This window comes from Tigriopus californicus, chromosome 6, assembly GCF_007210705.1.
Source record: "Tigriopus californicus strain San Diego chromosome 6, Tcal_SD_v2.1, whole genome shotgun sequence".
Classification (NCBI taxonomy): domain Eukaryota; kingdom Metazoa; phylum Arthropoda; class Copepoda; order Harpacticoida; family Harpacticidae; genus Tigriopus; species Tigriopus californicus.
Genome location: NC_081445.1, coordinates 10,811,804 through 10,838,743, shown reverse-complemented (window position 1 = coordinate 10,838,743; position 26,940 = coordinate 10,811,804). Strand labels below are relative to the sequence as shown.

General features: G+C 40.5%; 5 protein-coding genes across 7 annotated transcripts in view; 1 reads left to right on the top strand and 4 right to left on the bottom strand.

Moving 5' to 3' along the window:
- The window catches only part of LOC131882826 (uncharacterized), a 10,128-nt gene extending 5,612 nt beyond the window's left edge, over positions 1–4,516 (bottom strand). The window contains exons 1-2 of the mRNA XM_059230103.1: positions 4,383–4,516; positions 3,934–4,170 (exon numbers count right to left, since the gene is read on the bottom strand). Of these exons, the coding sequence (XP_059086086.1) occupies positions 3,934–4,133 (200 nt within the window). The 5' untranslated portion in view covers positions 4,134–4,170; positions 4,383–4,516. The remainder of the gene's footprint in view (positions 1–3,933; positions 4,171–4,382) is intronic.
- A 1,092-nt stretch (positions 4,517–5,608) lies between these two features.
- Positions 5,609–8,714, bottom strand: LOC131882559 (calcium permeable stress-gated cation channel 1-like). Of its 3 annotated transcripts, XM_059229749.1 has the most exons (4): positions 8,574–8,714; positions 6,579–8,502; positions 6,018–6,506; positions 5,609–5,865 (listed from the first exon to the last, which is right to left on the bottom strand). In XM_059229749.1, the coding sequence occupies exons 2-4, from the start codon at positions 8,428–8,430 to the stop codon at positions 5,798–5,800; spliced, it is 2,409 nt and encodes an 802-aa protein (XP_059085732.1). In that variant the 5' UTR covers positions 8,431–8,502; positions 8,574–8,714; the 3' UTR covers positions 5,609–5,797. The 3 variants fall into 3 exon arrangements, with proteins under 3 accessions (XP_059085732.1, XP_059085731.1, XP_059085730.1); XM_059229748.1 differs by having other exon boundaries at positions 5,943–8,502; XM_059229747.1 differs by having other exon boundaries at positions 6,018–8,502.
- Positions 8,635–16,640, bottom strand: LOC131882560 (uncharacterized). Its single transcript, XM_059229750.1, is given in 6 exon segments — positions 8,635–9,366; positions 11,019–11,154; positions 11,223–11,823; positions 11,826–12,638; positions 13,098–13,259; positions 16,117–16,640. Coding segments are annotated over 6 exon segments (2,619 nt in total). The 5' UTR covers positions 16,417–16,640; the 3' UTR covers positions 8,635–8,759.
- Positions 16,641–19,626: 2,986 nt separating this feature from the next.
- On the bottom strand, positions 19,627–22,725 carry LOC131882558 (uncharacterized). Its single transcript, XM_059229746.1, has 3 exons — positions 22,389–22,725; positions 20,785–21,063; positions 19,627–20,018 (listed from the first exon to the last, which is right to left on the bottom strand). Exons 1-3 carry the CDS (start codon positions 22,468–22,470, stop codon positions 19,768–19,770), a joined length of 612 nt encoding a protein of 203 aa, XP_059085729.1. The 5' UTR covers positions 22,471–22,725; the 3' UTR covers positions 19,627–19,767.
- Positions 22,726–24,307: 1,582 nt separating this feature from the next.
- Positions 24,308–26,528, top strand: LOC131882557 (mitochondrial import inner membrane translocase subunit Tim23-like). The gene is made up of 3 exons (XM_059229745.1): positions 24,308–24,424; positions 24,735–24,923; positions 25,892–26,528. The coding sequence occupies exons 2-3, from the start codon at positions 24,765–24,767 to the stop codon at positions 26,306–26,308; spliced, it is 576 nt and encodes a 191-aa protein (XP_059085728.1). The 5' UTR covers positions 24,308–24,424; positions 24,735–24,764; the 3' UTR covers positions 26,309–26,528.
- Positions 26,529–26,940: the final 412 nt, after the last annotated feature.

Sequence of the window (26,940 nt, the reverse complement as noted above, 5' to 3'; positions counted from 1 at the left end):
AAGCTATTATGTATATTCTCTTACCGATAATGAATTGCACTTCAGCTTTATGTGTGAAATAACCCTTAAATCTTGGAGGATGTTTCCAAGGAATTTGGTCTGACGTTTAAGATTAGAAACGATGATCTTGGGTTCATTCTGGATTTACCACGAATTTGGTTGCTTTTAAGATGCAAAATACGGTTCAAATCTTCTCAGCTGGAGCTCCATAAAAGTTGAAGGCCAGTTATCTGCTCTATTGATACTGTTTATGACTGCTAGCAAATTAGATTTGACAGATCTGATGATATTTGTTTAAAAACTTGTCCAAATCTGATTTGATACCCACGAATTGATCAATAGTATGGATATTACTATCATTCTTTTGAATGACCCTATAATTACGTAGCATCGTCAAGAAACCAATAAGAATTGTTATTCAATTGTAATTGAATATCATCAACGAGCTCAACGACAATTCTAAACCGTCATATATAATAGTTATGTAGGAAAATGGGTCTTTGGCCAATATTCAATGCATGTCATAACTGTGGTCAACATTGCTTCTAACTATTGCCATACTGTTGAGTGACACAATAAGGTAAAAAATAACAAAGTTTCAAAGTAATAATTCTAAGTCTTTTATAAAACAGTTATTATTTGATCAATAACAACCAAAACATTTTTGTTCGGTAGGCGGACTGTAGGTGGACATGGCTGCATTCATCATTCCATCACAAATAGGCTTGTATTCAAGTGGTCTTCGGCATAACTATGAAGAAGTCATTATGTGGTATTTGAGGCAATCTTTGGTGAGTTATTGCCCATCCCATCCAGAGAGCATCAATGTTAATCACATTTTAACCTCAAAATACGTTTGCAGTGAGATTTGGTTGCATTATTGAGTAATAAACCAGTTACAATCTGTCTGGTGCAACCCTAAACATATTACCCCAAGGTCAAGCTCCTACGTCAGGGTCAAAGATTACCTCTTTGTTTGAATGGCTCTATGGTAATAGAACTCACATCAAGTTTCAATTCCTCTTCTCTGCATTTGAATTTGGCAAAAAACATTGGCAACGCCGTAAAAATCAATCACAGTTTGCAAATAATGGAATATATTGTGACCTAATGGTCACGAGGTCCGTGACGTCAAACCGCCCTTTTAGCTGAATCCTTGCCAACAATCGGTATCATAATTCACAAGTTTTCATGAGTCAAGTTCAGCCAAGACCAGGACATGCTCAAGTTCAGGCCCACACATAAGTTGCCCCTTGTGCCTCTTCATTAGAAAACCTGTTCGTTTTGACGTCATGGATTATGTAATGCATTCTCGTGTGAAGACGGCACAACCATCACGTTCAACCCTAAACAACCATACATGGTGCATGCATCGTCATTCTCTTTATGAGCTGAGCAGCAATCAGATCTTATCATCACTTGTACGTATTCCATGACTTTCGTTGAAGCATCTTTTTTTGAGCTAGAAACGCCTTCTGACTCGGATAGAGAACACTTTTGGGAATTCAATCAATGAGGTGACTAGAGTGGAGATATGGAGATAGCTTTTTTGGTCGTTGAAGGTGTTGATGTTGATTTTTGGGAAGAGTAAGGCAATGAAAATCAGAAGACGGGCATATTTTGAAATCAAAAAGGAAAAAAGGTAGGCAGGAAAAAAAGAATATTTACCTTTTCGTCAAATTTGGGACAAATCATCTAATTCACCATTTGGGGAAAAAATTCTTTTGTCAACCTTTTTTGGCGTTGCTTTTGTATTGAATTGTTAAAAAATGGATCGGATTTGATTTTTGATTGAATTGTTGTGAGTGATAGTCTTTAACAATATCAAATTTAATGATCTGTTTTGAGTTAAAAAAGTTATGGAACTCTTGTTTCCTTTTTTTTGTCTTCAGTTGCCCATCAGTAAACAAAGTGCGTTGTCCTTTTTCCAATTGTCGGAAATGTAACACCATTCTTAAGCAAACAAAATTGCAACAATACTACAGAAGTAAACATTTGCTAATAAAATCAATTTCAGGAATAAAAACAACTTACTATTGTTGCATTATTTTAAGTGGCTTAAACAACTTATTTGAAATACTAAAAGCACTTATTGTCATTGTTTGAAAATTTCCTGCCATTATTCAGTCTACATGATTAAATAAAATTAGAATAGCTAATGACATAACCTTACGTTTATGAGATAAATATTTTCCAACATCTAGGACAATGTGTCTAAGCTACCAAAGAAAATAGCGCATTTTTTATTGAGTAATGTGTAATATATTTTTTCATTGCAAAACTTTTGTCCAAATTTTGTTGATTCTACTTTAATGCTGGCCAATACTACCCAAAGTTGTTTCCAAGTGACAGTTTTTTTGACCCAATTGAAAGCATGGGGCAGTGTCATTACTTTCTGTGTTTTCTTGGGCTGAATGTTTGGCCATGACAATGTTTTTGTTCAAAAAATAAGTTATACTGTTATGGCAAATTTCATAACATTTAAGTCACCTTTTTGTTGATGTTTTCTACCTTTTTCTGGAAGAGTTTATCTCGCAAACCATGTCTTGCCAACCTTTATAACAGTTGATCAGTATTTGGATTCTTTGAAGACCAGCATATGCCCTCTTCCTCTCAATACTAAGATGACCAGTACAGTGGTGTTGACATTTTTGAAAATCATAATTCTTTTGTGTTTTTATTCATATGCGATATTCAATCTGAGGTAGAGTTCAAAGCAGAAATATAATCAAAGCTATTGCAAATGATTTGAAAGAGAGGAAAGTGCTGAGATGCCTTTGGGTATTTTCCTCAAAACTTAAGGCTCTAAAGCACCATATGAGAGATGAGATAGGTCAGTCTAGGACAAACTTTTCCAAGAATTAAGCAAAACTCCCTTTGCATAATAGACACAATGGTAAGAATTTTTATGTCTTTTTGCAATGAAAAAGTCAACAATTAGTAATCTCAAAAATGCTATCTAATGCCATTACTGTCACTTGTCAATATCATGTCAGGGATTTTTGTTGTTCTTTTAGTTTTTGCTTTTTAAATAATCTTAGTCATCAGGATAATCTAATAGTGGTTTGACTTTTACACTCTAAGGAAGCTTTATTGTACCTTCCCAACATAATCTTTATTTGTTTGTTTGTTATGAAGCAAGATGGTAGTTCTCTGGCTCGCCCAGCCATCTGATGATGATTGTCCCAATTTAGGGATGTCCGGATGTTCCAGCATTGTCGTCACAGCCAACATTAATTATCACCTCACACTCAGGAATGACCGCAGGTTTGCCAATTTAAGCTTTCAAAGCAGCAATTCATATTGCAATCAAATGCCACACAGAAGCTTGAACTTGGCCAGGCTGGGATCGAACCAGGGTTTACTTTTGGATAGCTGATGCTCAACCAACACGTCACCAAAGCTAGTCTACCCAACATTAGCATGATTTGGAAAGGCCAATATTATCGTAAAATCATATCACGTTTGACCTTGAGTTACATAAGACCTTATATTTCATCTTTTTTGTACTCTGATCCATATATCCAACATGTTGACATAACACCACCACAAAAATCATGAAGGAAATAGGGCACCCCCGCATGATTTCGTGAGTCCATATTTTGACATGCGATTTTTACCCAGTTGCACCTACTCAGAGTATAAGATAGTTTCGTGAACGCGCAATTTGAAATGCGACTGTGTAAAATTTAGGACTGTCGGATTTTAAAATTTGCGTTCACGAAACCAAGTAGGGGTACTCCATTGTGGCAGACATATTTTGGTTATTTTTTTAAGTGCATTCAAATACGTCACCAATCCAAACTTGCACCTTTAGATCTTGGATTTAAAAAAGGAATTCGTTTATATTTGCATCTATCATTATGACCGAGCTGAGCCGACAATGCCTGAGAACACCACTCTAATAAGCTCTTTGACTAACCAGACACTTACGCCATCTCATCTGGATTGGTGAATCTTTTAGCCAACATGGTCGTGCCAGTCTTGAGTTTTTGAAGAGCCCGTCCATGGCATTGCTCATATTCATTCGAGAACTGAGCTAACTCCGTCTTTGAACACTTGGACGATTTCGACGAATGGATCAAAATCACATTGGACACCAAAAGCACGAATGGCACTGACCACTTCAACATGATGATTATTGTGAGGAAAACGTTCCTAACTTACTAACTAACACTGAATAATTGGCTTCAATCCCACAAAGATATTTGTTTGCCAAGAATTTAGAAGTACACATTCCTGCATCTTGTTAGAGATGTGCGAAAAAAGGTAAGCTCAAAAGTGACGTGAACCCAAAATAATAAGCCCGCTTATTCGAGAACTGGAGGTATCTAAGAACGCCCAGTAATTCATGTCTTTGTGGGATTGAACATTTGGTTTACATAGCAACTAGAGACTCATCGGGAAGCACTTCCAATTGTGATGTTCACTATCCGACGGATCTGTCTTCACTGTATGTAGCCTTGGTTGCGAAATGGATGCGAAAACTGGTAGTGCAGCAACTGTCGACTCTTCGAGCGCCCAAAGCTACTTTAGCATCGGCTTTTGGCAAGGTTATTCATGGCTAAGAAATTGAACAGGACGAAGATGGGCCGGGGGGATATACTGTACGCGTCGTATGTACAAAGTCAAGATTCGACGCGTCGAGTTTGCATTGCCCTTACGAGGGAATTGAGGGGTGGATGAAAAATTGGAACCTGCGGGTTGATACTTTTCTTAGTTGGCCAAGGCCTTGAAGGATAGAAAAGAGTTCGGCAAAAGATGTGGATACCTAATTTGTATTGTTGGGGTATGAAGGAAGTATCATCATTGGCTTTCCTGAAGGCTTGAGGGCATGCAAAACAGTTTATTGCATTTTGTTAGTCAAGTAGTTGTAATTAATTACATTTGAAAATCAAGCAATTGGGATTGATTACTTCCGAAATGAACCGACTAATTTTAGTTAATTGCACTTAGAATTGAGTAATTTAAAAAAAGGAGTAATTGAAAGTAAGTACATTTGAAAAACAATTCAGAATAATTAAATTTAATCATCGCATTTGAAACGAATAGTTTCAATTGAATCGACTCATGCAATTACATTTTGAAGGTACTTGTCAACTTCATTGTCCCTGACTTACCACACGAACTCAAAATAGTTTCCTTTTTTCGGACTTATTTACCGGTACCAGCATTTGAAGATAAATGTTTCATAATTGTTGCTTTGCTTTATAGTCATATTTCTGATTTATCAACGAACTAGAGTTGTTGGATCTGTTTTGCTCTTTTTGACCAAAACTTTACTCAAGTCTGGCTCAAAATTTCAGATGGACAATGTGTGTCATTTTAGTGCCAACTAATGTAGTTTGTTCTTAATTGCAAAGTAGATTTGTCAACACTGGAACCTTGTTCTGTTTTCGTCATGTTTTTTACGCATTACATCTTCTGCAACCGAATTACTTCCACGAAATTAACAAGTATAAAAAAATGAATTACATGAAGATGTTAGTGAAAGAAGAACCAAGAAAGATTGAAGTATTGTATGACTAGGGAATACTACAGTTGATGAATCACAATCCAGCGATTGAATTCTCATTTCAAGGAAGATGACGGCGATTACAACCTCAACTTAGCAACCCAATTTTTATTCACTTTTTCGCTGATAACATGAACTTGAAAGAAAGAACGTTTCTAGAAAGAGCGAGATGAGAAAAGTCGGCGACAAAAAATATCTGTAGCATCATTACAATGTGATGGTTGTGCTTCAAGCTGTGACTAAGCTATTGCAGGGACAAATTTAGGCTTATATACTCTTGGATTAAATAGCTTGATCTCCAGTTTCAACGTTTTCATCCGACGATACCTCTTGAATTTCGCGAACATTGCCTGAAATGAATTGAACAAAGAGGAAATCTTAAGTCTCTCATTAAAAGACATTACCATTGATTTTGTTATGTGTGTGCCTTTTGTGCCTTTTTGTACGGATGCATAGTGCATGAATCAGAGGAGGTGCATGCACATTTCGTTGTCACTCATACCATGTTCATCATGAATGATTTGAATCCGGGAATCTTGTGATGCCATGGATTTCGCGGCTTGCTCTTCCTCTTCCGCTCGAAGGTCGGACTCCTTTTGGCGGTATTTCTCACTCGTGGACTTCAGAATGTCTGGCAAGTAAATGTGCTCTCGATTGTGCAGCTCTGACTCTCTTAAGTACGTACATTCCAAATATTCAATTGGACTGAACTTCTTGCACGTGTCGGACCACAGCTGAGCCGAAAAGATATTCACCGCCAGAAGGAAGAGGACAATCTCAGCTTTGGACTTGAGGGTGAGTTCCGACAATCCTCCACTTCGAATGACGGTGAACACCATCATGAAAAACAGCAGGACCAACGTGGAGAGGATCACAAAGCTGATGGCTGTGGAATGGACCCCTTTGTTGATCTTGGATGGCTTGTACGCGTACAAAAGGTTGTGACGATCCACAAAATACTTCATGACGAAATAGAGCCACCCGAAGGGTACTATCAGTGGACAGGAGAGGGAGTACATCATGGTCATACAAAACATGAGCATCATCCGGGCATATTGCTCACCAAAGCGAAACTCGTACTTCATGGCCCTTTGAATGGCAGGAATGTCGGCCTCGGATTTGGACCAGCACACTTGCAAACAGTAGAACAACAACTCCGGGAATCGAACTAGTTCCAAACCGGTTCCTACTAAAGCTGCTGTGATGATGTAGTTGACGAAGAAGGCGCCGGAGTCTGGGAGGAACACGCATTCCCAGCGGTAAGTGTCATTCTTATTTTCAGTGAACAAGAAGTTGATGCTGGCTTGGGCGGTGGTGAAGCCGAAAGTGGGCAAGAAAACAACCATGAAGAGGAGATACCAGAAGGTCTTCTTCATGATGGCGTGGTTCTCTCCTGACCGTGTCCAATGGCCAAGGAACCGATCACTCCAGGATACAAGCAGAGGCATAAAGGCCGTAAATCCCCATAACATGAGAGTGGGGATGAATTCTACCAAAGCTGCAGGGAGTTGAAGACCTTGGCCAAAGAATTGGATAATATAATCCGTTTGACTAACCAAATACTCAGGCGTGGTCAGGAAGAATGTGATGACAAACAGGCCAATGTTGATGATGATCTTTTTGAGATAGAGGAATCTGCGGCCAGCACTGAGGTTTTCCCAATAAATGTCATCAGGAGGAGGAGCAAAGGTCACTTTCCATTGGTGTGGCTTGAGTATCTTGCTGAGAGAGGATCTTGGAGGTTGAAAGTTGAGAGTGAAGAACCCCCTCCGATGGGAATCGTAGATTTTCTTGGACATATTCACAGACTTAAAAGTCACAAACACAATGCCCAAGGGCTCTTGAAGGGCGGCTGCCTTCTCAGTTTCAAATTCGGCATGTAGGCGACTCTCCTCTTCAGTATAATATTCCAGGGCTTCCTGTTTGGCGCAAAAGCAACAACATATGCAGATGCAACATCGGGAGCATGGTGCAGCATAAACGTGAAATGAGGGTCTTTCAAGGGCCTCATGTCTTTGACAGTACTCCATCCCGGATCTGGCGTCCATAAGCTCGTTGTGAATGGATTGGAGTCTGTTCACATTGAAGGCAAACTTCATTTCTCTAACTTCTGATCCAGGAAAGGCCTCTTGAAAATGTCTCTCAAGTTCTTCCCGTTTGCAAAGGTATCGCGGGACTTTCTCAATCATGACTGTGCGGCTGATCTCCAGACTCACATCCTGGAACCCCACATCCACAGAAAATTTCCGCATCACAATAATGGCCAAGGGAAAGAATACAAAGGAGAGGATCACATGGACCCACAAAAACTCGGAGTCTGGGTCAAGGTTGACTAATGTGGTGTGCTCGAAAGAACTCACATCTCCTTGTAATGAGCCTTGAAAATTCAGAGGAAGGACCACACCAATGGCCAAGGAGCCCACAATGGTGAGATACAAAATGATATAACGGATGAAACGGATGTATTGAAGAGCATCACTCCCACAACGATCCTCAATATCCTCATCGGGTAGAACAAAAATTGACTTGAGCCATTCTCCAAAGGTGCGAGAGTCGCCCACTGATCTTTGACGTTGCAATGCCACCCTATCCACCGGATCTTCTTCACTAGCCTCTGGGTTACCATCAGTTTCATCCAGATGAGATCGATGATGACTGTGTCTTGGGTGTCGGAGATGGTCCGTGAAGGCAAAGAAGATGTGGGTCCATCGTTCCACATCATCTTTCCGAACAATCTTGTTCAAGAGTTTCCATGCCGATTTCCGGAGAACGAGAAATGTGGCCAGGAGAACAGACAAAATTATGAGGTTTGTCACCAGATTTTGAGGGATTCCGCCATAAGTCGCCTCAATGTGGAATGGATTGGACTGGTTCTTGTTGTATAGTTTGCACTTTTTGAAATCATTTGCCTCCATGTTGAAAGTAGTTTTTTTGGTCTTTTAATTTGACTGTTGGTAATCTTTGGTATAAGCCAGGTTGTTGCAAGTCTGAAATGCGATAATGCAAGAAAGGGTCATTGAACTCAAAAATAAAAAATAAGCATTCGAGTTTTTTATACCATGAAGGCATTTAAACAACACCAAAAGGTGAGCTCTAGAATTCACATCCTCTTTCAAGGCCTGAAAATAAAAGAATGATAAAGGATCAGAAACAATTCACAGATGACCTTTTACCGATTCCTCTTTCACAGAGTTTGTTTATTTAGTCAAAAGTTCTGAATGAATATCAAGCTGCAATGTCGGCCTTATGGAGCTCCTTCCAAGTATTCCCGAATCTTGTCTCGCCAAGTGCCCTCTCTTTGTTGGGCCAGATATCGCTCTTTACTTGTCTTGACCCTGACATTAAACGTCCTTTTCACTTCACTCGGCTCAACCACTGCCGTCTTATACTTATGATCTAGTTCATGTTCCACTCCATTCACCACACCGTCCTCCAAGGCCTCCAAACTAGCGAATTTCAGCCAAATGCGTTTCATATCGGGAGTGAGCCTTTGGGGCGGAAGTATGCCAATCTTCACGTGATGATGACCTTTGAGACTCCGATCAGATCGCATGATTCCTTCGTCAAATATCGTGATCTGCTTGTGACTACTAGTCAGAGGAGGAATGGTGACATCAAGCTCTTCTTTGTGGAGACCTCGAATCTCGGTGGTTCCCCCTAAAATGGCTTGACTGATGGAGATATCCGCTTCAGAGACGATATCCAGATCCTCTCGTTTGAAGCAGCTTTGAGGCTCAACGGTGACGTAGACGTAGAAATAGGGATCGTGGTCGATGGTGATATTCAAGAGCTCGGGGTTAATGTGGTATTTCAACACTTGGCCGTCTTCTGTTCCGGGTGGAATTGGGATTCTGAAGATAAACAAACGTAGCGATTCATGAGCAATATTGAAGGAACATGCTTGCTGTACGATTTGTATATGTACGCTTGCTCTGGAATCTATCCTTCGTGTCTTCTTTGACCACTTGGTAAAATATGTGTTTATGTGAATAGCTCTTCCAGATTTCTTTCAACATGATTGATTCAGAGCGACACGTGGAACAACATACATATGAGGCTCACCTGAAGAATAGCTTTACATAATTGGTAAGATTCTTGTGCACGAACGTCCGTCAAGTAAAGCCACCATCTCAATTGTGAGGGGGCCTAAGACAGATATTGCTAACAATGCAACTATTTGGGCCAGAAGTGCTCGATATGAAACGTACTTATTTAATAGTCGTTAGTTTAAGGCGCAAACTCTAAACCATGCTTTCAAAGTGAACCAATGCTAATGAATTAACAATAAGTGGTGAATTGGAAGAAGCCCTAAACGATTGAGCCTAGAGGTCACGCAAGTTCTTAAATCAAAGGCCACGAATACAAGTGATTATGTATAATCTTCGTCATGAAACTAGTGGCTAATATTGGTTTTATGAGTTTGTTTAAAACTTTTTAATGTAAATATTCAATGAAGAGCTGAAGTCGAACAAGTGTTGGTTTTAGACAGGAACTCAATTTCGGGATACCATGCATAGCTAAAAAGTTAAAATCTTATTTTAGAGGGGGAGGAAAAAGTTTCAAATTAGGTTTCTTGAGGCGAAACTAGTAATTTTACTTACTTTCAAAATGATCATGGCGACCTTTATTTTGCTTGAAAACTTTTCACGTATTCTCGAAGTCATTACCTGTGTGCTTCTAGATACATTCTGCACCTTTTTCAACATGATACTAACTCGTTGCTATTTTGTACTTGATTTCCTTGATTTTCAAAATCTAACCAAAAAGTGTGTTATAAAAATTGCCCCAAGTTATGACCTGGAGGATACTAGTGCTGGGGCTAGCCCTTTAATCTTTTGGCTTTTGGTCGGACTCGCCAAGTCCGGACGAGGACTTGAGTTTTTCACTCAACTCAAGTAAGGCAAAAAGGACTCGTCTTGTTTTGCTGAAATTACATTCAACGACTCAAATTCGTTGGTGGACCCAATATATCATATAAAGATTGAAAGGTAATAAATAGACGAATTATAACCTTCATTTTAATACTACTGGGGATTACATTCCCTTTAACGGTTAGAAAAGCCCCTGAAAAACCAAACCAAACCAAAAAAAAACAAGGCTAATGAAATCATTCTTCAATTCTGCTCCTTTACATGGGCAAATTATTCATGACGAACAAAAAGCCCGTTTCTGACGAAATCTGTAGAAAAAAAATAAAGATTTTTTTGGGATGAGGTCGGACTCTAGTCCAGATGAATTCTCTAAAATTGTGTCAAAGACTCGAGCGCACTCGGACTCGAGTCCGAACTCACCACAACACTGAAGGATACACATCACTCTATATTTATATAAAATAAGGCGCGCACCTAAACACTGGAGTTGGTTCAAAATTTTTGCAAAACACGCTATAAAGTACGACTTGCAACAAAGAATTCGATATGTTGTAGCAGAAATGTTTCCATGCGGATTATTCCTTGGCTGTGAGGAAATGAGGAATAATAGCGAGCGCTCATCACCCACTTACTTGTAATTAAAATTCCGGATGACTTGCCCAGTGCCCTCACACTCCATGCACTTATGTTTGACATACTTCTTGGTTCCATTGCAATAAGTGCAAGTTCTCCGGGTGAGCACGTGGCCCATTTTCTCAGTCTCAGTCCCTTCAAAAGAAAAACACACACATCAAAAGTGAAAAAAATTGAAAGTAAAACATTCAGTTTGTGTCTACCTGTGCCTTCACAAAACATGCACACATTCCACGTGTATCCTAGTTCGGCTCGATCCCCTTTACATTTGGGACAAATAATCCGGAGACAGAGACCCATGGTGTAGTCGGTTCCGCGAGCCGCTTCTTCAAAGCTCATGCTTGCCAAGTATTCTCGAGTGCTCTCAAATCCCCCAAAACTGTCGGCAAAATCGTGACCTTTGTGGTCATCCATCTCGGGAGCTTTACTGGCGCCAAAGATCTTTTCAAAGATCTCCTCAGGGGTCTCAGTCATGTGATCTTTGGGTCGACTGGGACCATTCGCTTGCCCCCCAAAAGTGTATCCGACCGTTCCGAATTCGTCATAATTCTGTCGCTTCTGCGGATCCACCAAGACATCATAGGCCTCGGCGATGAGATGGAACATTACCTCAGCCTCTGGAGTGCTATTATTGTCCGGATGATAATTCTTAGCTTTGCTCAAATAGGCATTTTTAATGTCTCTCACATTGGCACTTCGATTCAAACCTAGCACTGTGTAGTAATCAGGAGACTCTGGGTGGTTTTGGATGGCGGAAAAGTGGATGAATCTTTTGGGTGCTCGTCCCAAAATTCGTAGGAAGCTTACAGCCATGATTTGAGTTTGTTTCTGAGGGACTGAATCAGGCCTGGTTTTTCTTCAGGCTCTTCAGAGGTATCTTGAGGGGAAGGTTCGGGTTCCGGTTGGGGATCCGGTTTCTTCGGCTTCTTTTTGGGCCTGGATCCGTATTTATCGATCCCTTCGATGGTTCCCGGCGTCTCTTTTTCGAGATAAGCGAATTCCTCAATGAGTTTTCGTTGGTCGGCCGTTAAGAAAGTGGGGATCCGGACTCTTAACTGGACGTAATGGTTGCCGTAGCCGTAATTTGGGCTCTTAAAACCACGGTCGGTTAGCGTGAGCACAGAATGAGACGAGGTTCCCGGCGGGATTCGAATATTCAAGTCCTCGTAGAGTCCTTGAATCCGGATAATCCCACCCAAGACGGCTTGAGAAAGCGAGATATCGGCCTTGGTGTGCACGTCCGACCCTTCACGGGTGAAATAAGAAGATTCTTCCACACGAACAGTGACGAAAACCTCTTGAGCTCCGCCCAAACTGATCCTCAAGGTCTGTCCGTCCTCGATTCCAGCGGGAATCGGCACAGTATAACGTTTTTTCTCGACCCGTGGACTTCGAGTCGATCCGGATGCTTCGACCACGTCGATCTCCTTTTGGATGCCTGTGGCAGCTTCTTGAAAGGTTAGATGAACGACGGTCTCTTGAGCTTGGCCGAACCCAAAATTGGAAAAGTCCTCGAAGATTGTGCCGAATCCGAAATCCGAGCGACGATTGGCGCCTTGTTGGAAGTTGCGGAGATCGCCAAAGATCTGGCGGAACAACTCCTCAGGGTCGACGTTTGACTAGAGAACAGGAAATGAATGGTATCGTCTCATACGAATGAAAGATATGCGTAACATAAATGGCCTTGTGTGACTAAAAAATTGTCGAAAAATAAATATCATGTCATAACAATAGAAAATAGTTTTTTTCCATAACATTTTGCGAATTTACGCATTCAATACCTATTTTGAAAATTGAGTGCGAATTTCTTCCTTTTTTTAGGATATCCGACAAAAATGTAAAATATTTCGTTTCCTTCACTTTTCCATCCAACCAATTCAAAATAACGTTGCATCCCAAAAACAGTATCACTCGAACTCGTTGGTAGACTAAATATTATAAAAAGTCTGAAAGGTAATAAATAGACGAATTATAACCTTTCATTTTAATAGCACTGGGGATTACATTCCTTTTCGCGGTTAGAAAAAGCCCGTGAAAAAACAAACCAAAAAAAAAGTCACCTACAGAAGTGTACATACCTGGTAACTCCACTGCGATCGAGCACCGGGCGGTCTTTGGGACGAATATCGCGCTTGTTGTTGTTGTTGTTGTTGGCTCTGTTGATCGGAGGAGGTTCCAAATCGATCGTACTGTTGTCGCTTGCCTGGGTCACTTAAAACCTCATAGGCTTCTGATACTTGCTGAAAGCAGAATAGAAATGCCAAAGGTAGATAAAGTTTACTTGCACTCGTAAGTAGCCAACACATACATTATGCGTATAACCACGGACTTCTAGAGATATGGACTGCAAACGGAAGCAAAAATATACTACCTCCTAAACCGCTCATCTTATTCCAAATAAGCACTTCATGCGACCACAAGATCTTGTTGAATAGATGAACTCGGCCAAATTTGAGCTCAAAACTATGCTTAGGGAACTCAGGAGACATGTTCAAAGTTATGTAGTAAACACTATATAAAATTTGAATTTTCGGCCTGCTCTTGGTCAGCTACATAAGCTTTTAGCAACATAACTTTGAAACGATCGACTTTGCATGTAAATGATATAAAATTGACCTACCGTTAATTGAAGAGATCTACGTTTGTTATTTTATTACTTTAATTCGAAAAGTGGCTCAGAGTTGCTATGACCAAGAGCAGGCCGATTTGCCGGCAAGCTCGTTCGCAGTCCATATTTCTAGAGGTCCGTGGTATAACACACCATTGCAATTGGCCAGTTATTTTTACTACCATTTCTGACGGTAAGTTTAACGTATAAATTCAGTCAACCGTAATATTCACACTCGTTGGGGGCGATTCGAACACTTTTGCACATGATCTTTGCCGTATTACAAATCCTTGGGCATATCCAGTAGGAATGTGAACATCTTTCAAAAAAAGGTATGCATGCAAGTGAATAATTCTAAGATGTTATCTGATACGATGCGATAATTTTCGAGTTCTTGTCCAAATCCGAAATGAGCAGTCTTTTTTATTGTAAATCTTACAATGGAATTAGAAAATTGGCATGAGGGGATATTGAGAGCCCACCCAGATAAATTGAAATTAAGTCATTATATATTCAGCACCTATTGAGTTATTTGTGTTTTCGATGGTTCAATTGGCATTGAATTTAAGCCAAAATTTCTGATAAACTGTATTTTAAGGACTAACCAGATCCCTCCATTGTAAGTCATATATATATATATATATTTTTTAATATAAATCTTTATTGCGAGTTTGGGTCTCATTGGATTAAGATTTGACACACATATATATATTATGTATACTATTAGGACGTCCCATTATGGGTTCGATTATTATTATTATTATTATATATCGATTATAAATATTATAACAATGTAAATCGATCATCTCGAACTCTTGAGCAAAACATTCCCAGGAGCGGTAAGGAGGTCTACAAAAAAGACTTTTCCCCTGTTTAATGCAAGATATTAAAATTATTCTGTGTTATGCCTCCAGTTTATCGCTACAACAAATGTAATTCCTGTTAGCGTCAACTTAGAACACTTAAAAAAGGAGCCACAACACATACACGTCACATACATTAATTAGTCCCTTGCACCGAATTCGGCTTTGCCAAGGATGCCGTTACAGAATGATTTGATATGACAGTTGATGAAACTTGGCCGACATATGTAGACGGCATATGAAATTAAGACATCTAACCACACGGTATGAAATTGCATGCAAAAAGTAATGGTGTTCAGAACCCAGAATGGGACGAAATAGATGTATATACTATAAACATTGTAAAAGACCTATGATCCAATGAGAAATATCTCGCAATAAATAGTTTTTTTTTTTTATTTGAAGCATTTCAGAGATTAACCTTCCACTCTATGACATTTAACATCAAATGATTCACTGTCACATGATGTGATATAAAGAAAGTGATCTCAATCCGAACTGGTGGTACGCAGCTACCTTTGGCTTTTTTCCATTTAGTGTTCTCTAAATGTATTTAAAGTAGAAGAATCATAACTTCTTTACTAGGGCCAAAACGATTAGACATTCCAACTTTTCCAATGTTCCACTACCCAAAATTTAGGTCTCCTGAGAAATCACCAAATCAGCCGGTTTGGGTACTGCACAAAATAGATTCATATCATAAGAAATTTTGTCATTAATCCCTTTTTATTATTTCTTTGTTTAGTTGATCCTTCCGAAATTAAAACGTGGAAAGCTGATGTAGCTGACCGAGAGGTGGCCAAAGATTGTTGAGCACAAACTTGGCCAAGTTCACTTATTGGGTCAAATCTTTTGATTGTATTAATTATCCTAAATTTAGGATCAGATGAATGGTTCAGGCAATACTATGTTAGCTTTTCCGCTGCAAGCCCATAATCTCTACAAGTCCGTGTTTTAGCGTTTTAACATCAAGCACTGAAAAATGGACGGAGATGATTGGGGTTAGAATCAACATTTTGGGATAGCGAGTGAACCCATTGCGTTCTTTTTCAAATGAGACTACGAACTTCACTATTCATGTTGATCAAGCTTCTGAATCAGTAGTTTTGCCCTCTCAAAATGCAGTAATACAACCAGCCACATAATGACTAAAGTAGCCCTCTAGTTGTTATCAATTACCAAAAGAGGGATAGCTTATTCATTGTCTGTAGAGGTATGTTCTGCACTTAAAGGGAACATAACTTTTAACACATTATTTCAATCGAGCTGAAATTCGAAACCTCGAGCCGTACTGACCCGAGATCAGTGTCCATTGAATAGAAAAGCAATGGATGGACTCAACGAAAGTTGTCAATTCTCGACCCTGGCCTTCCCGTCCATTATCTAGTGGTTCATGGCTTCGCCCAGGTTTCCCAAATGAACGATTGACCGGCCGTTCACTAACAATAATCGTTATTCCCCACCGATTAGTTGCCGGTGTCACTTTTTCAAATTGGTGACAAAATGTTAAAAGGTTTAGATGGAGATTTTAAGGGCTATCAATATCGTGTTAGGTTAGGTTTGATAGGGTTAGGTTAAGTTTCAAAAAAGTCGCACCGCAACAATCTTTCCGATTCAAGTACATACCTGGAACAATTTGGCGGCCTTGGGATCGTCTTTGTTCACATCCGGATGATATTTCTTGGCCAGACCGTAATACGCCTTCTTGATCTCTTTCGGGGAGGCGTTCTGTGACACGCCCAAGGCCTGATAGTAATTTTGAGCCGCCTGCCATGCGCTACTGAAATGAAAGGATCGCACGCCCACCTCCACCCGCCCCCCAATGGACGACTGAACGGGGATTTGGGATACACGTGGTATGGGGAAGGAGGGGTTCGAAGCAGCCTTCACAACAGACCAGAAGCCCACCCAAGGTCGTCTCAACATGATCACGTCATAGACACCCGAGAGGAAAGAGGCGTGCTACGACCAGGGAACAACACATGGGGTGGGTGGGAGGAGGAATATGAAGGCCAGAAATGACCTTGAAGACTGGGATCGCAGACGACACTTCACATGAAAGAGCAATGTTGTGAACAGGGTTACATCAGAAAAGTGAAACTCAAAAGCGCAGGCTTCGCACTTTGACAGTCTTGAGAAGATGGAGGAGAATTTTATCGCTTTGGTTGTAGATATGTTGTGGGATGTTATTTGCCCTGGACTAATGGACTACCGGGAAATTGAAGAATTTTGTGCGTATGACTAGAGGTATCCAGGCTTGCCTATGCGATTCAAATTGTTTGCGTGATGTTTTAGAGATGGTTCAAGACTTTAGTCAGCTCCATGGGACACGAGTCTTGACCTTGGCTTTTGGGGTGTCATTTTTGGCCAAGCTTATAGATTTGGCTCTCGTTTATGAGCCATTGGTATATTGGCTCCACAAATGACCCTTAACCCTTGAGGTTGCCACAAATTTGGAAACATTGCGGTGCTCTCAATGTCTTGCAAAATCATTATTCCCTGTGTATGTGAGGTGTCTGATTACCCTGTTCCAAAATGGAGTTTACACAAGTTGGGTAAAGACCTCTAATACTAGAAAAAATTATCCTACCTTTTGGGCTTCTATTCAATACTGTTTATCCTATACATCTCACCTTTACCTGGCCAGGTGAAGAATTGCATGATCTCGTCTTATGCTGACGACACCAAGCTCATTGTTAGTGGAAATGGCCAATATTGCTCCCTTCTCTAAGAGGACCTTAGTAATGTATAGAAATGGGTCGACGAAAGCAACATGAAACTAAATGGATCCAAATTCCAGATCATGTCAGATGGCTCATCGGCTTTCCCTCCACATTATTTAGATAATGAGGGAGCTGAGATTGAAATTTTTTCTTGCATCAAAGACCCCTTGGCGTTACTCTTCAGGATGATGGAAGATTCAATATTCATCTCAGTGAGAAGGTAACTAAAGCTGTTCAGATGGCAGGCTGGGCCTTACGCACCTTCAAGACCAGGGATAGTTTAGCTATGGTTACCATCTACAAATTCAGTGTATAACCCCATCTGGACTATGCCTCACTGATTTGGAGCCGATATCTTATAGGGAGCTAAACAAAATGGAGATTATTGTCCAGCACTTCACTCGGCAAATCACTGGAATGTCTAAACTCTCCTACTGGGATTGACTTCAACATCTACGCCTGTACAATGTCCGAAGGTGACACAAATGGCATGCCATATTTAAATGTATCCATGAGCTGTCCCATACATAAACGGACAGCAAATTCGTCCAACGAGACAAAGAACATGTTACATGTATCCAACCTCATTGGAACTAGAACAAGAATGCGACTGCTAAATCAAACATAAGCCACTCATTTCTTGAGAGAGGCCCAAGACTCGACAACAAACTGCCCTCCTCCCTTCAAGTCTTTTATGTTGAAAAAAATCCTCTCCCCAAATTTAAAGAGGACCTGGATAACTTCCTCCAAAGCATTCCAGACCAACCTTCAATACCCGGGTATCATCATATCAATCAGCAAATTCAAACACAATTACTGATCAGATTCACTTTCGAGTGATTGTGTACATATAAACTGACAGAGAAATGGAAATTGCATTCCTTTTTAAAAAATTAGATAAGAATGAAATACGTTTCCTTGCCGCTAAGATAATTAGAATTTTCCCTCTTGCCAATGTTCTCACAAGCATGCAAATCTTACCATTAAGAAGCATATCATTACCATAGTAGATCAGACAATAAGTGATTGAATTAGCCTATCACAGATTCAGATCTCTGAACATGGATTTTGAAATTTATCTATGATTCAGGATATGTTTCGAATATATGTAAATCGTTCCCTACTATATTCTACTGATGGGATCAAATAAATAATCACGGGAGGTTGCTACTAGAGCTACCACTTACATTTTCAGAGGCATGTGGCGTCCTTAGCGGAATATCGGAAACCCGTTAGTTAGTCACAAAAAGTAACCCTAATTTTTCTTCCATCAAAACAGGGTTGCCTTTTTGGTCAAACCTAACCTTTTATGTTAAGTGGGAGACGGTTGGTGCTTCGATTTTCCTAGCTTTTCGGCAATCCTGATTTTGAAAATTTATTTGATCTCATCACTACCCACGTGAAGCGAGCACCGACAGGGCAAGTAGTCCGGTGCTTAACTTGCCCAAGTAGGAACTTGCCCCAACTTGGGTTTGTACACAGACACTTGAGGGGAAAATGGTGTGGCCAAACTTATTTTTGAAATTTTATACCAGGGCAAATTAAATCAACTTATACAGGAAAAGCAATAATGTGCACCAACAGTGACGCAGCAACGTGGCTTTGGTTTAATGCTAGGTTTGTGTCTGGCAATCTGACTTTAACTGTGAACAAAAAATTCCCAATTCATTGGTTTTCCTGAGCTGATTTTTTCGGCCCCCTAGTTTAGAAGCGGATCTCCGCTTGGGTTAAGCTTGCCCAAGTTCTAGTAATTGGCCAAGCTTTGCTTGTGAACAAGTAGAACTTGGGTGTCTGTGATGACTTGCTACTTGCCCTTTTCCCGTCAGTACACATCACTACCATATTCCTATCCGCACTGCATTTTCGGCAATAAAGACATTCCTTTTTGGAGACACTTGTTCTGTACGGGACTAGATTTTGTTATCCATGAACACGTGCTGCTGATTGTTTACCCGTCAAGTGCCGACCATGATCTTCACGGTACATATTCATCTGCTCCTTTCGAAGACATCGATTTAAGATATGTATTTCAAAGTAGGGCTCTGTTGAAATTTATGTTCCTTTATATCAACCATTGTAGAAAGTAACTTCAGCAAAGTACCTTGATCGTTCTTTCACTGACCTCAGAACACGAGGCAATGCCTTGTGTTCACACCTTGGGTTATTTTTCTCAAAAAAAATTACCTCTAATCGCAGTAGTTTATCTGTAAGTCCCTTGCTGAAAATGCAGGGGTCTCAAAGCAAAATATATAATATATAATTCTACTTTTAGACTTTTATCAGTCCTTGGTCTAAATTGTAATGGTTCCAAGGCAAACCATGGCCAAGGCAAAATGTAAAATCCTTCAGTTCAGAGGAGCTATAGTGACCTAATCTTGGATTCGCGTTGAAATAATGGAAAGATAATCGCTACTTGCATGATGAAAGAGAATAAAGGAGTAGATTCTTCCAAGCGGAGACGTGAAATGGTTTCAAGGAAATGGTCCAAAAATTATACAGGTTAAACAGTGATTACAGCTCATTATGGGGGTGTAGAATAAAAAAAATCGTCGGTCTAGTCTTCTTGCGCCCTCTTAGCATTCTTTGGCTTGTTCATGTTGCCCATCCAATATTTATTCATCAGAGTGGAAGGCTTCAGGGCTTCGGCCAGGTGAAATATGCGTTTGCGGTAACGTTTCAAAGAGATCTCCAAGAAATGTTCCATTTTGGTGATCCAGTCGCTCAATCGGGTGGCTACGGCTGAATCCCACTCCACAAGGGCCCTAACCGCTCGCTCTTCTGTGTCCACCATTCTCTTCGTCACGCCTTTAGGAAGAAAACTATGTCATATTACCATGTATTGCTTTTTACGGAATGAAAATCTAAAATTAAGGAGTTTGATTATCATCATGGATAAGAATGAGCCTAAATTGACTTGTTGTGGAGACAATTTCAAAAGGCTGATTTTTTGTTTCGAAAGTCACCACCTTGTGTGGCGGACCCGGTTTGGTCCGCCAGACATGATAATTTGGGTTTTACTCTTTTCTTGTCGAATTACAATAAGAGTTGTAAATCAAATTCTTAAAATTACACCGCTAGATGGCCACTGACCAAAATAATTGCATTAATAGGGCTAATGTAATTTTGATTTTTACTTCCACATTCATAATTTCGTATTTCAACACGAACTGTTCTTTTGGTTTTGAGCTGTGGAGTTTTGAGATTTGGAGTGTAGAAATGGGTGACAATATTTGGGCCAAAAATTGATTTTTTTTACGTTTTAGGTAGTTCTCTAGGAGGTGCAATTTACAGGTGCAAGGCCACTATTAATATGACAGATTTCTGTTGGTCAGTTAACTTTAAAAGACGCATTACCGTCTTGCTCGTCGAGGGTTTGGCGGCGTTCTGTACCAATTACAATGAAATAACATCTGACTTTCAGTAGGATCGATCGTGATTGAATTTCACTTTGCGGTAGTGTTCAACATTAAATAACCTGGCAACTATGTGTCACATTCAGCCACCCTAACAGACTCCACATAGCAAGTTAATTGATCACGCGTCTGTTTTGGAAGACAGGATGATGTCTCACCTTCTGGGAGTCGTTCCGAGGCTGTTGCAATGATGTAGTGATACACATCTTGAGCCATGGTCCACAAACTGGCGGCCACATGCAGGAAAGTGCGGTAAAACAAGGCCACCACTCCGTCTTTTCTGGCCATGATTTGATTGTGCTTATCCAATCCAGCAGTCAAAATCCGATCCGTCCATGCCATGGAGAAGAGAACATTGAGCAAATGGGAGCCAGAATCGCCAAAGCGATTGGCTCTACCCGGGAGGGGCACGGGAATGAAACCCGCCGTCCGATTTTCTACAAATCCAAGGGGTATATTAGCGGAGTGATTGAATCTTCCAAAAACTTGTTCCTTTTTGAAGAGATCACTTATTTTTCAACACATTTACATCAAGAACGATAGAGCAACCATTTGGTTGGATAGACGTTTTTTTTCTTTAATTGGTTTGGAGTCCTACTTTTTCTAAATTTAACTCTCCCTCTTTACACCTAATCTAACTATCATGAACACCCAAAATTCGGTGTCGAGCAGGGGCCACATTCCAGCCTGTATCTTCCAGCAGATCAAGCTAGAGGGCTAGATTGAGCCATCTATGGGTTACTATTAGAAACACACAGTGACCGTTTTTTTAGAGCTAGGTAACTCGCCCCATTAGATCTTAATGACCTTAAAAAATGTCACGTTAAACACATATAATTCAATTTGCCACAGACCTGAAAAAATGGGGCGACACCTAATTGGTGGCAGTTTATCTAATCAAAGCAACATCAGTCTGACGACTTATGTCAGCACATATTCATGGGATGTCACTGGCCTAATTTTCAATACAGACTAGGTAATAAAAAGGCAAAATCAAATCCTCAATCACACCCCCAAACAATCTAAATGAATGGAAATGTGGCAGTTCACTAATATGCAATATTAGTTGAACAATTCCTTTCAGGAATAAATGACCACGTGAACTGTAATTTAATCCCTTGACAGGTAACTATTGGGCCGCAAAATATTAAAGTTATCTCTGAAACATTCCAGTGACACCATTACTTTCCACTTCATTGTCCTCAAATGCTTGAAGCAAACGCAAGAAAAATTCAAATGCGGGGCGATTTCAATCATTTGGGTAAGGCGAATTTAAACCTCCTTGATTTAGACTAAAACTTGGATGCCAAGCTACTCATGGCATATACTGAATTTCGCATTTCTTTCAATTTGCTGGCTTGTTGAAGGAAACAATGTTCTGAAATTGGGCCAAGATATTAGACCAATGTCAGAACTTCATCAAAGAAGGCGCATTTTCAATTTTTGAACAACTTCATTCTGCAATTGAAACGTTGCAGGATAATGGGAATAGCCTTTCGATGAGTTTGCAACCAAAGATGGATTTGGCATGCGAAACTTAAGGCTAGAACTTGCTTTGAAAGTTTTCCAACATTCATAGATTCTCTGAAGCTCAGTATCTTTCAAGTATAAAAACTGAATGAATAAACCCACATTTCAATGAGTTTTATCTGATTCCGATCCGGATCAGATGGCGCCAGGCCAACTTAGATATCATTTTCAACGTACGTTTTCTATAATCCACGACACCTCGATCTTTCGAACATTACAAAGTAGTTTTTACCGGCGGCGATAGGACCTCTGATTGAATCGTCAGGGGCCACCTCCATGGGGTCAGCTTCAGCTTGTCGCACGGCATGCTCCATGACTTCTTCGACGACCTCGTGGACAATTTCTTGCGACGGGGACCCGGGGGCACGTGCCTTGGGCGAGGACGCAATGATGATGAATGGGAGATCGTCCTGGAGAGGCCGACCAAGGATGTGGACAGAAACCAGGTAGAGAACGAGGAGAATGAGCCACGCCTCCAAGTCCACTCCGACCAGTCCCGTTATCCAAAAGGTGAGAAGAGCGGGGTTGACCTTGTCGGTGAACTAGCAGGTTATGAAGAATGGACGGCGAGGATTGGAAAAAGTTACTCGTTGAGAAGACCTCACGAATAGATTTGATCATGGAATTAGATCCCTTTGGAATTCAATCACGAAGCAAAAAGGAGAATTTAGCATATAACACGCGTCTTTCTCGTGATCTATCACATTTTCTTTGTAACATAATGTGTTTTCTGATTTGGCTTGTCTGATTTTGGAAGAAAATGTGAATGCGAGAACAGGAGAATGGAACACGTTTCATTGACTTGCCATATCGTCCATAACACTGTTTAATAATTAATTTTTTATGATGTACAGTTCCGTTCCTAATCTCCATTGCTTAGGCAAAATGAGTGATTCGCTTTGTAATAAAGACTGAAGTTAGAACTCTGTATTTTTGTTAATATACTACTACTGATTGATAACTCCACAAAATATGTTAATAACAAAAATGGACATACCATAATGTCCTTTAGCTACTCTTACGCATGACTACATATTCTGAACATTTTTCCGTTAAGAAACACCGACAAAAGCACCGTTCAACCTACTTATTTGTCCCTAAACGCAATCACTTTGTGCTATTAATCGTCGGTTTTTTCAATTTTCCAAATGCACCAAATTCATGAGAGTTCGAACTGGGCATTCCTTTAAAAAAACATTGAATGTTTGAGTGCTGTTATTTATCACAATAGTACTCGTTGGTTCAGTTTCTCGAACTTATATACCTTAAGACAATTTAGCTTTTACTACGTCTAGTGCTGCAAACTCAGCTTTCAAGCACCCAATATATCTTTCGTGTCCTTTCTCAAAATTATACAATTTAAAAAGCTTAAGAACATAGAATAATGCACATCAATCAGTGTCTCCAGATGTATAGAAGAAAAAACACCAGTAGTTGCTCAACCGTATATATTTACTTACTTGTCGATAAAACGAAAGTTTCACCATTTCCGCCTCAAATTCTCATTAAGATGGGTTAAGTAAGTCTTTTGAGAATTTTTGAGTCCTGTTTTTGTGCTGATCTTTGACAGTTATTAAAGACTGTATACCAACAGCCCATATCTAAGCCATTTAATTTCTTTGTTCTGCTATCAACTTTTTCTAAAATTGCATATGATCTTGATTTGTCACGTTTTTTGGCATGATTACAAGTCCAAGTGATTTCTTCCTCACTGCAAAAACCCTAAAAAATAAACTATATTTTCACGTCTGTCATCGAGTTCAAGAAATCTTTTAATCATTATCTCCTGTGTGTTTAAGGCACAAAAATTTCCCGGATAGCAGCGCCCGTCTGAAATTTTCAGCGCAATCTGAAGGCCCAAAGCACCAGGATTTGGAGGCCCTGATTTCCCAAAAAGTCACTTCTCAAATGAGAGGTTGCCGCCAACGAGAAGCAACTCAATGTTGTCTTTCTCTCAGCATGAATTCATGCTTTTTCTAGCTGGCAGGCTGACCACATTGATGCTACCATACGAATTCAAGGGGTCAGCCAGAGACACCAAACGACAATCAGAAGCTTCAAAGATTGATAGCTCAGCACCCAACGCACCATAACATTACGTTAGTAGCATATCGACGACTCATGTTCTGACTGACAAAATGGTTTTTATAGTGCTTGACAGGAATGCCGAATTGTGGCGTTGGCCACGCTGTCCACGAGAGGGACCGAAAAAGTCGTGGAAAGAGCTGGGATCCTCTATCAAATTGAGTTTTTGCCTCAAGATTTCGAGTACGTAAAGCATTTTCATTCGGACTTTGATTATCACGCACCATAAGTATCATGAATTAGCAATGTATCTTTAGTACTTACAATGTGCCCATTGTTACGTAATAACGGGTCTGCTTGGTCTTGGCCTACGTAGTTAATCCGGCTGTGAACCATACTTCCTTGTAAAGTTATTTATCGGTTTAGACATCACCCTGGTTAAAATCGCTACCGTTCTTCTTTGAACTCATGTCCAATTCATGGATTTCTGACCCATCCAAGAGGTTTAGTTTTCGTGTTGAATGGGGTGTTTGGCCATCTTGGTCTCTTTCAGTCCTTGCTCAGACTTTTCCGGAGTCAATTGATGATGGTGGACATGGATAATCAGAGTGGAGGCGGTTCTGCGGCCATGGGCAACCTCTTTGGCTCGTTGCAACGGAGTAATGCGGCTCAGCTCTCGCCTTATCTGAACGTGGATCCCTCCTATCTCCAATCCGCCACGCCCGAATTCATCCTCAACGAGGTGAGTCTGGGTAAACGTGATTCTCCACCCATTAGTTGGCGGTGCTACTGTTTTAAACTTAACCTAACCTTACCTAACCTAACACGATATCAATAGCCTTTAAGGTCTCTCTCCAAACCTTTCTAACAGTTTGTCACCAATTTAAAAATGAGCACCGCCAACTAATCGGTGGAGAATGACGTTTATCGGTGAGTCAGTGGGCCCATGTTAAAAGTTTGGTTCGGACATGAAAAGGGCAGAAATGGCACACAGCCCAATGACGTCATGATTAGGGATGGGCAAATAATGCTAGAAGGCCAACACTTTTAGCATCAGCCTTGGACGTCTTCGAATAGGATCGTGATGGAAGCTCCCATAAAATGAAGTGGAAGGTTGTCCCCGAGTTTATAAGCGTTGGACGGGTCTGAATGTCATATTTCGAATGGCATTAATTACACGCGTCTCTACTGAGAAAACATCGCTTATCTTGTTCCAAGTGGTTGAAACACAAAAAAATTGTCAGAAAAGTTTTTGAATGAAATATGTGCTGAGTATATAGTATATGGTCTTTGGTAGTGCTAGCGAAATCAAAAAGCCAGTAACGGCCCAAATCAGTCCCAGTCGCCTAAGATTGTCCAAATGACCCAATTGAATCTTCAAAATCATCCATCATTTAGCCAAGAAATAGCGTTTAAAACTGATTTCCTAAGTAACTGATTTTCCTAATGTATTGCTTGAACATCGCCGCATCTTTCGTTCTTCTAGATTCACATGAATTTGCATTGTCGATACTTTATAGAGCATTGCTTTAAGTTAACGATTTGACTACAATGGGACATGATAGGACCAAATTTTCATGGCCTTAAAACTATTTCTTCTAATATTGACCGGTAATCCTGCATTGTCCTTGTTCTTCAAGTTCATATTTTAGTCGCTTGCTTTAGCATCTTTTGCACATCTCCAATGAAGACATGATCCCTCGTTTACAGGATAACAAACGCGGCCGCATGGAGAACTCTTTTACGGCCATTGGTTCGTCAGTCATTATCGGTTCGACCGTGGGCGGACTCTACGGTCTCTTCGACGGCATGAGAAAAACGGCCGACATGAAGGGTCGATTGCGGCGAACGCAGGTCACGAACTACACGTTAAAATCCGGAGGCAGTGTCTCCAACTCCCTTGGGACGGTGGCCGTGATCTATAGCTCCTTGTACAGTCTCATCTCATTGCAACACGAAGATGACGACGAGATCAAGAGCATCGTCACGGGCGGCCTGACCGGCGCCTTGTATAAATCGAGTGCGGGTCTGCGGAAATGCGGCATGGCCGGGGCCTTTGGTCTGGGCTTGGCCACGCTTTGGGTCATGGTCTTGAAGAAGGATGAGCGCGTGTCCAATTATATGTGAACCCGGCCCACACATGTGTGACCATGAAGCATCCCGAGTAAATTCATTCTGGAAGAGATCCTCTGAGACACGCCCTCCTTCTTCCCCTCTCCTCCCTCATTCTACTCATCATTGCAATGGACTCAAAGTGTCATGGAACAGTGTTTGAATTGTCTTGTTCGCAGTTTTTGATGTCCCATTAGATTAGATTGGCAATAAATTCCTACCCGATTTGAATGTTTCTTGACTCGGGGATTATATTGGAGCGAAGTTTATCTAGATAGAGAAGTACGTGGTAAAAGACAAAATGATTTGGGTGTTAATGATGACGAGCGCCTGGAAAAGATTACTTACAGGGTGTAAAGAAATTAAGGGCCTCCATGGCTGTTTTTCACAACATTTCTTCCTACTCGAAGATTTTTTTGACATTAAACCACAAGCATTCATTCAGAGGAATTGTTAAGAACCTAATGACATATTACAAACGGTTTAACGATATGCTGAAGGCGATGGGTAGCCCTCTGATAAAGTGCCGTCAAAACAATGTCTGAAAATTCAAGTGAGTGCAGTCTGAAGGTCAGAATCAAGGCTAAGGGCATCCTGAAGGTCGGCAAAGACAAATAAACGTTTGTGAGCCTTTCAGTGTTCATCCT

What these genes read in the sequence shown, in the direction of transcription:
- LOC131882559 (XM_059229747.1), bottom strand. Translation starts at nt 8,430, where the DNA reads ATGGAGGCAAATGATTTCAAAAAGTGCAAACTATACAACAAGAACCAG. An exon ending in AATCATTCATGATGAACATG is followed by an intron (nt 5,866 to 6,017) that starts GTATGAGTGACA and finishes AATTCATTTCAG; the next exon opens with GCAATGTTCGCGAAATTCAA.
- LOC131882558 (XM_059229746.1), bottom strand. Translation starts at nt 22,470, where the DNA reads ATGGAGCATGCCGTGCGACAAGCTGAAGCTGACCCCATGGAGGTGGCC. An exon ending in CAGAGGTCCTATCGCCGCCG is followed by an intron (nt 21,064 to 22,388) that starts GTAAAAACTACT and finishes TTGGATTTGTAG; the next exon opens with AAAATCGGACGGCGGGTTTC. An exon ending in CTCGGAACGACTCCCAGAAG is followed by an intron (nt 20,019 to 20,784) that starts GTGAGACATCAT and finishes TTCTTCCTAAAG; the next exon opens with GCGTGACGAAGAGAATGGTG.
- LOC131882557 (XM_059229745.1), top strand. Translation starts at nt 24,765, where the DNA reads ATGATGGTGGACATGGATAATCAGAGTGGAGGCGGTTCTGCGGCCATG. An exon ending in CCGAATTCATCCTCAACGAG is followed by an intron (nt 24,924 to 25,891) that starts GTGAGTCTGGGT and finishes CCTCGTTTACAG; the next exon opens with GATAACAAACGCGGCCGCAT.